Source organism: Nuphar pumila, chromosome 5 (assembly GCF_984573655.1).
Source record: "Nuphar pumila chromosome 5, dmNupPumi1.hap1.1, whole genome shotgun sequence".
NCBI lineage: Eukaryota > Viridiplantae > Streptophyta > Magnoliopsida > Nymphaeales > Nymphaeaceae > Nuphar > Nuphar pumila.
Window position 1 is genome coordinate 20,565,104 of NC_143253.1, and position 8,945 is coordinate 20,574,048.

At 40.7% G+C, this 8,945-nt stretch overlaps 1 protein-coding gene across 1 annotated transcript; it reads right to left on the reverse strand.

Annotated features, from left to right (window-relative positions):
• Positions 1–1,416: 1,416 nt before the first annotated feature.
• On the reverse strand, positions 1,417–3,899 carry LOC149837048 (taxane 2'-alpha-hydroxylase-like). The gene is made up of 3 exons (XM_090005780.1): positions 2,838–3,899; positions 2,599–2,729; positions 1,417–2,247 (listed from the first exon to the last, which is right to left on the reverse strand). Exons 1-3 carry the CDS (start codon positions 3,710–3,712, stop codon positions 1,649–1,651), a joined length of 1,605 nt encoding a protein of 534 aa, XP_089861906.1. The 5' UTR covers positions 3,713–3,899; the 3' UTR covers positions 1,417–1,648.
• Between the last annotated feature and the right edge of the window lie 5,046 nt (positions 3,900–8,945).

Sequence of the window (8,945 nt, forward strand, 5' to 3'; positions counted from 1 at the left end):
GAGAGAAGTTCATACTCAATAAAATAATGTAAAAAAAACTTGAAAAACATTATTGAGCCTATGTTCCGATAAAGATTAATGGAAATGGTGAATGCTTTGGTTCTAAATTGGGGTGTTCCTTTTGATTTGTAGGGGAAAGTTTATTTATCACATGTTACATATTAAATATAGTTCTATATTAAGGAGCATCCACACCTTATGAGTTGTCTTGCTAAATTCAAAATCAAAGCTAGATGGGAATTAGCCAAAACCAAATCTCGACCCGTCTTGCCTAAAATCCAACATTTACATGAGAGTGGGATTTTTCTCATATTCAGACAAATTTGGATGCAAAACTTGATATTAAATCCAAATCTAATTATTAATCAGATCCAATTTTGGCTAAGGAATCCGACTCGGAAAGCCGAGCCATGCACAATGACCCTATTGAGTTGGCCGAATCAAACACTTAACCGAGTCTAAGGGGACTCATCGCTTGGATCCAAAATTAAACATGCCCAAATGTTAGATTAGTCTTAAGAGTCAATATTGAGTGACACAATATTGACTCTTAAGGGGAATCAATCGTTCTGAACACAAAAGCTCTGCCTGTCTGGAATAGGAGTTGATGTATTTGGCAAAAAGTTGGTCAATCTACCACCTGGTGGCTGTTTGGAAACTGGTAGATGGGATGGGAGTTAATGCATTTGGTATGGGAAGCGGCATTGTATTTATACTAAAGCACGGATTTGGCAGCTAACACTTAGCTGTCAAATCCAGGATTTAGCAGCAGCCACTTCCTGTCCCATCCCAACTACTAGTTTCCAAACAGGGTCTTAATAAACCATAAAAAGGGAACTCACCAAGTACCTTCCCTTTATGAGAGATTAGGAATTCCTAGTCCTCAAAAAAAAAAAAAAATGAGGAGAGCCCTACTAAGGTGGAGTGCATGTAGGAAGTTGGTGAAATTTATTGGACAAATTGCGTTTACAATTGGACTACAGCTACTTTTTGTCTTCGTTTTTTCCTTTATTTTCTTAGACGCAACCCAAAAGTTCTTTTGTTTTTTTTAGAAAGACAAAAGTATTATTGTTCTCGATTCTTTTTTATCAAAAAACACTAAGCTTACCACTCTTAATCAACTTGACCTTAACTCGAGCCTATAAGTGGACCAGCCCAGTTATCAAAGTGGGCTTTGTGGGCTCTTGGTTTAGGTCAGTCAGGCCAACGAGACCCAGCCAGCTATGGCTGGAAATGACGCGCAATATTGGTCTGATTTGTAGACCTTGGCATGTGACGCTGCCAACCTTTGATTGGAGGTGACAAAAAATCAGCTTAGATCTAGACTGGGTTGGGATCCTTCTTATCCAAATATGGATTTAGACCCAAGATCCAGCCATGATCTGAAACCCATGCAAGAGAGAGAGATGGCTGAGATGTAGTAAATGTCGTTTACATATAATCTTTAAAGGAAAACTGTTATAACTTGAGCGCAGAACCAAATACACAAATTCTCAAAATGACAGAGACAATGACAACGTAATTGAGCCCAACAAACCAGATCGTCCAAGAACAAAGTGTGTAGAAGAAAGAGTTCCTGTTTGGTATGCCCAATAAGTGTTAGGAACAAGGTCTCAAATTCAAACGTAGAACAGATCTGAATAGATCCTCAGATTGGCCGGAAGACGACGGTCGAGTGCTTAGCAATGTGCAGACTGAACTGCCCGCCTTTCTCGGAAACATCTATCTTGTCCATGCCGGGAGGCGGCAACATTTCAAATTTTGCAACCAACCTTCCAACTACTAGGCCCAAGATAGGCAGTGCCAAGATGATCCCAGGGCAGCTTCTGCGTCCCATGCCGAACGGAACAAATCGGAAATCGACCTTGCCGCCGACGATCGCGTCGGTACTCTGTTCCTCCTCTAGGAAGCGCTCCGGCCGGAACTCGGAGGGATCCTTCCACCACTCAGAGTTGTTTGCCAACCACCAGGCATTCACAACAACCTTGGTGTCCTTGGGGATGTTGTAGCCTCCAAGCTTAGCATCATCTAAGTTCATGTGTGGCACTAGCAATGGGATAGGTGTGTGTAGCCTTAGAGCCTCCTTCACTACTGCTTGTAGGTAAGGCAGCCTCTGCAGGTCACCTTCTGTCACTGGACTTCCTTGGAGGACAGATGAGATCTCTTCCCTGAGCTTGTTTTGGACCCTTGGGTGGTTGACTAGCTCAGCAATTGCCCACTCCATTGACCACAATGTTGTCTCAATGGCTGCACCAAGTGTCAAAAAATTTTGTTAGGCTTTTGAATAATGACTAATTCTTCAAGGTCTAAGTTTTAAGAATGGCTAACAACCTCTTGCAAATGCTAAATCTATAGAGCTATTTGGAGGTTTTATTTTGATTCCATTATGTCATGCTGCCTGCCAACAAAGGGTACTTTTGTTTTCAAGGAAAGATGAAGGAGATTTTAAGGAGAAAGCTTTTAACTTTACAGGTGACAGCAGATTACTATGTTGACTTGTTTTTCAGGCTCACAATGGGCCAGTAATCATTTTCAGTTTTCAAAAGCATTTCAATCGCCTTAGGTTGTAGGGGGCACTCATAAGAAGATTGTTCTCACCTGCCACATTTATGTTCTCCACAATGTATATGGTATTGGCCTCTGTTATTTCTCCCTTCATCTCTGCTTCAATGATCTGATCCATTGCACACTTTATAATATGCTTAGCTCCATTAGCAGCCATCACTTTCCTGCAAATAAATAAATAAACATATATAAAACGAATTATGCCAATTAAGGTTCGATCCTAATGGGTTCCTTATCATAAAAAAAAGAAAAAGATCAATGAGCAAACTTACCTTCTGTGTTGAACATAATGATTGTTGAAGAAGGCCAGCCTCTTGTTTTGCAAGTCCCTACAACTGTTGAGGTACCCTCTCAAGAATGGCCTCAAGATGGGGATGAAGTCCCCATAGTTGTACTCAAAGCTTTGTGCCAGACGGCTCCTCTCAGCATTGAACTTTGTGGCTTGCTGGAAAAGTGGGTCATCCATTGACTCAAACCTTGCATCAAACATCATCCTGTACATGATGTTGTACAGCATGAGCTGTAGCCTCCTCCTGATCAACAGCCCCTCCTTCTTGACCCTCTCATCCTTCGTCAGGTCCTTGACCACCTCCTCAATCTCACTCTCCCAACCTTCCCTGTACTGCTGCACCACCTTGTTGGTGAAGAAGGGCAGCGTCATGATCCGGCGCATCTTTCGCCAGTGGTCGCCGTAGACGGTGAACACCATGTCCTGGCCGTTCCCGGTAAATATGTCGAACACGACGTTTCGCGGGCGCGACCCGAACTCGACTCCTTGGCTGTGCAGGACCTCCTTAGCCAGGTCTGGGTTCGAGACCACAACCAGGTTCCTCACACCCAGTTTGAGCAGGAAAACGTCACCATACTTCTTGGCCATGCTGGCTAGGAACCTGTGGTTAAGGTCATTACCTACTTGTAGCCAATTGCCAAAGATTGGGACGGCAAGTGGGCCCGGGGGGACGTTACCCTCATCAGAGCCAAGCAATACAGAGATGATAGAGAGGGAACAGAAGAGAGATATAGCCAAAGTGGCGGAGGAAACTGGGAGGGAAGAAAGGACACTGGATTGGGGTGCTGCATAGTAGAGGGCCAATGAAAGCAGTAAGGGAAGGATGAGAGAGCTGGCTCTCATGGCCATGGTGGCCATGTTAGAGAGAGAGAGAGAGAGAGAGAGAGAGAGAGAGAGAGAGAGAGAGAGAGAGAGTTTGTTAGGAATGAAGCAAAAGGAGGGTGGTGACTATGTCTTATGAAATGATGGACTGGGGTGAGAGAAATGGGGATATGTCAATGGATTGGGGTTGAGAGAGAGAGAGACTCTGGCCCTGAAGCCAAACGATGGGGATGGGGTAACTTATATATATGGTTGGTAGGTGGGTGTTGGTGGGGTTATGGATATGTTTTTTGACATTTTAAAAGAGGGTAGTGGACTATGGTTTCAAGGAAAAAATCAGTGGGCCGTGAAACACGGTAGGAGCCCCCTCTTTTTCAAGCCAAATTGATGGTTGGTGAGGAAAAGGCCATTGACGGGTAATACACCAGTCTCAGTCTAAGATTGATCATTTACTGGTGGGCCCCACGAAATTTGGGCATACTAATCACCAAATCCAAAAAAACTCATTCACATAAACAGAGATAGTAAGGTTTAGCACAGGTCAAAAGGGAGAGACAGTTATATGTAGATTAACATAGGCACTATCAGAAAGCATTTGTTATTAATTATCAAAGAAGCTAACCCATTTAGCTTTTTTGTTTAAATGGAGAAAATATTTCAACAAAAAACTGAACAATGTTTGCAGATACAAGAATTTTGCACATACTGTAAGAAACTAAGATCTCTAATTATATCGCTTTTCTTTTTCCTTCTTAAATCCTTATATACAATCCAACAGTTTATTAATCAAAATGCTGTCAATTTGCTAGAAAAGCCACTAGCAATGAAACAAATCCAAAAATACAAACTTTTTCCTTTTAAAAAGCAGCAACTAACCAGGTTGGATGCCCAACTGATGGCCTACCTCTCTACCTGTTCCAACGTAAAACTAAAGTGCTTCACACTAACCACATTGCCCCGAACAAACAAGAGATGACACTGAATATGTCAGAACCAAAATAATTCTAATCACATATTTCTTGATCCAGATTCAAATTCACCTAGTTATTCTGTGCCCTCATCCAATTGAATGGATTGAAACCAAGTAAAAGCAATATTTGGATCCATTTGATACGTTTCTACTCTTAATATTGATTTGGATCACAAAAGTGAACCGTATCTCTGATCCAAACACGGGAGAATGAGTTCAGAATCCAACTGCAATCAATTTGAGAATCCACATGTAAGGTCCATCAATATTGCAACTTGTAAGCTGGTGCCACTTGACTCATGAAGGCCCAACACCCAGTTTTTCGAAAAATCCCTTTGTTTGGGAGAAGGGTATAGGAGGAGTTGGGAGGGCGTTGAGGACGGTTACGTGACATCATGGCAAAGTCCAAACTGATTTAAACGCCTGTGCGTATGATATTTGGGCTTTCATAACTGTTCTGTCCCTCCGACAGGATGCACTGTCCTGGTACTCCCTGTCCACGATTCAAACGCCCCCTAAAAATCCAGGCTAACTAGGTGGTGGCAAAGGTGGATTAGTTACAACAGGTTTTTATCTGACCATTGTTAGAAAAACCAGGACCGTTTCAGGAATTTTAGAAAAGGTGATATTTGACATGAAATTCAGATAAAGGTAGGTCTGTATCAGGAATTACGCATTATTTTACTAGTTTGTGATTTAAAGTAGGTGATAAAGGACCAGGTTGGTGGGGTGGTTGATGAAGGGTCAAGCTTGTCCACCCAGTTGGGGGCTTGGAAACCTCCTTGGACAATCATTATTTTTTTTTTGTTTGCACTCCTTTTGAATTCACGTGTGAAGACGCGTGGACCTACCCACTACCACTAGTGTACCAAACTTAGGGATGTAAACGGTTGGGATTCGGATTGGATGTTGTCAATACCATATTCAAAATGTTGGCCAAACGGATCTGGATTCTGATAGTAACAATCTCATGCCAGATCCGTCTTTTTACATGTAAACGGATTCGGATATCCATTACATTCAGATTTTTCTCGGATTCTGTAGCAATAAATCAAAACCATGTCTGCATCCAATTATGTTGGGATATTGTTTTAGCTTGACACATGCAACTAAACAGAATCGAATTCGGTCATATATATGGGATAAAACTCGGTTCATTGACATCCCTATCAATGGTTAGTGATCTAAACCGACTCAAATCTGTTTCTGACCCTCTATGTGTGGATTGGATTCAAGGTTGAACCCCTTTGGGACCATATTCGCTACAGTCATATATAGTCATTTGTGGGTACAAAAGTTTTTTTTTTCATTTTCATTTTTTGGTTGTTTTTTTTTATAGGCAAGCTGGGGTTAGGCAGACCTTCACCAGTTACACAAGGTAGTACCATTGGGTTTTGAACTTGCAACGTCCCAACACAAAGTTACTTGCACTAACAGCTCCTACCAAACAAGCGGAGCCCCTGTTGGTATTTGTTTGTTTGGTTGTTTTTCATGAAACTTAGCTTGCATTTGTGATCTATATGTTGTTTTTAGTGGAAATCCCTATTGGGACATACATGTAATCTGATTTTTATATGGTTAGAAAATCATACATTTGATACTTTCTCAGTCATAAATCATGTTTTTTCATCAAAAAAATATGATTCAAAAGCTAATAATACGAGCGCCACCGAGCCATTATCACAACCTAACAGCTTGTATCGGTTCGATTTTTTTTTTCGGGTCAGAACCCAATTTGGACTTGGATATGTAAAGTGGAAACTAATTAAGTCACCACAGGCTAAGGTAAAATGTTTCAGTCCGGATCTGGATATCACTGAAACTGAAATGGATCTAACCCCACCGTTGACCTGCATTCAAGTGTCAAAGGTTTGGTCTTTCACCCCCAGAGGTAGTCATAACTGGGTCTAGATCCAGATCTAAATGGACCTTCTATAGGAAAAAACAAACAGGATAACACAAACTAAACTTGGTCTTACCCAGTAAAGTAATCTTTTTATGCTCTTACATTAAACATTAGAGATCTTGAACTTAGGGGCACTCGGGTTTGGTATGAAATTTCATGAACCAATATCCAGCTCCATATGCTAATCAGACCCTATGGGTCCAGACATGGATGGGCAATCAATCCACTATTTTAATTACTAAAACCGGGTCCAAGTAGATCTGGTACGTGTTGGATTGGGCATACTAGACCCGTTGACACTAATCCATACAAGGTTTTGCCTTTTGACCTGCAACCCCTCTCTGACTCTTGTGTCCCATGTACTTGGGACAAAACGCGTGGGGCACATTTTGTCCCCCCCAGTCCACGTGTCCTGTGTTTGCAAGGCAGATGTCACACGTGCTAAGCGGATCAAGTGATATTGAAAGTCGCCCCCAAGGGAGGTTGGTGTAGTGGGGTGGAGCCTTGGCAGCTAGATGGGCAGTCAAGCTCTCATTCTCATGGGCTCCTCTAGGCAAGCCAAAATGTAGAATAAGCATGACAGGCTGAGCCAGCACAACCAGGTCTTTGCGCTGGGTGGGTGCGGTTTCTTCGGGTTATAAATTAAAAAAAAATTGATATTGAAAGTCACCACTGATGGTGATTATGAATTGTTTTGCACTGGATGCCAAATCTTCCAAAATTCTTTTGAATGAAAAATTTGTCATCCACCATTGATCCATCAGGATGAGCGATGGACATTGACAATCACCATCACTAGTCATTTTCAATATCACCAGATCTCATTTTCAAACGCCCCCATCTTGGACTTGGGTTCACGCTGCACTTGCCCATAGTCGTGCATGAAATCCCTATCAAATGGTAAGAAATTCAAAATCACGTTTTTTTTTCTAAAATATATTTTGAATGTTCTTTTTCATACTTGTATGTTCTTTTTCAAATTCGTTTTTCAATATCAGTATGAACATACTAAGATTCTCTTGATATTCTTCCCCAAAAAGCAAAAACTTCCAATTTATATCACAAGATTTTTCCTTGCCAAGAAAATCCCAAGAATCAGATTTGTGACTATGAGCTGGTGTCAATGGATCCGGTTTGACCCAGACCCGACCCATACCAGAACCTATAAGGTCAGGGTTTGGTCATGACAAAGAGGAAGGTCCGATTAGAATCTGGGTCAGATTCAAAGTATCCAATTAATATATGAAGCTGGGTATGGTTTGTGAAATTTAGTATCAAACCCGGGCTTGACCCGAGTTCTGACTAAGATCCATAAATTTTAAATGGAGAAAAGATAAAAAATGTTATTTTACTGGGTATAGTCCATGTCTGGTTTATGTAATCCTTATAGAACACCCGTATGGTTTCTCTTATTGTGGGTCTGATTAGACCTGATACCAGTACTCAAATCAGATTCAGGTTCGGTCCCACCTGGGTCTCAACCAGACCCGACCCATTGACGCCCCTAATTATGAGCCCACCCAACCAACCTCATTTGCGTCATACTCCTGCCGTGGTCAAATGTCCTAACTTTTCTCAGAAAAACATAATAGAGAAAAGAGAAAAACTCAGAAAAAACTGATCAATCTTTGTAAATAGGTTCATGACTACTGCCCTCACCAAGTCCATTCAAGGCTCAGCCTGTTAAAACAACTACGTTTGTCGTTGCTTGAAACACAATCAAGTTCATGATCCTAACCTTCAGACTATTTCCTATTAGTGTGAATTTCAAGAACTTGGTTGCACTTCACAAGATTCCCAAACTTGAGTTAAATTGACTTGAGGTTTTGGCGGGTTGTAGATTGTATGAATCTCTGTACCCAAACCCTTGAATTGACCAAGTTTATACAGTGGCTATTAATCATAGTTTTTTTTTTTTTCTTTTTTTACTTTTTTTTGACAGATAAGCAAGCTGGGGAATAACCCCTTAGGATTCAAACTCGCCTTATGATAATGTCCCGCTGATCTCATTCGACCTCACCATCCCTTTGAGTTGGTTGGTGGAAAGGGACTTGATAGCTTACGACACCGCTTAGGTTACAAAAGTCTCATATGGACTACAACTGCTCCATTATCATTAAAGAAACTTGTATCATTGAATTCTTTTTGGGGGCACTTCAATCCAACCAATCAAGATCAAACACCAAGAAAAAAAAATATATAGCTCAGCTTTTTGTTATTATGTTTCATGTAAGGAATATATATATATATATATATATATATATATATATATATATATATATATATATATATATATATATATATATATATATATATATATGAAGGATAATGTTTGCTACCCTAAGAACCACTAGTGACAAAATGTAAATTTTTTGTTTTTTTAATATTTTTAT

Coding starts and splice junctions, on each gene's coding strand:
- LOC149837048 (XM_090005780.1), bottom strand. CDS start 3,712: ATGGCCACCATGGCCATGAGAGCCAGCTCTCTCATCCTTCCCTTACTG. Junction 2,730..2,837: donor CATTATGTTCAACACAGAAG/GTAAGTTTGCTC, acceptor ATTTATTTGCAG/GAAAGTGATGGCTGCTAATG. Junction 2,248..2,598: donor GGAGAACATAAATGTGGCAG/GTGAGAACAATC, acceptor CACTTGGTGCAG/CCATTGAGACAACATTGTGG.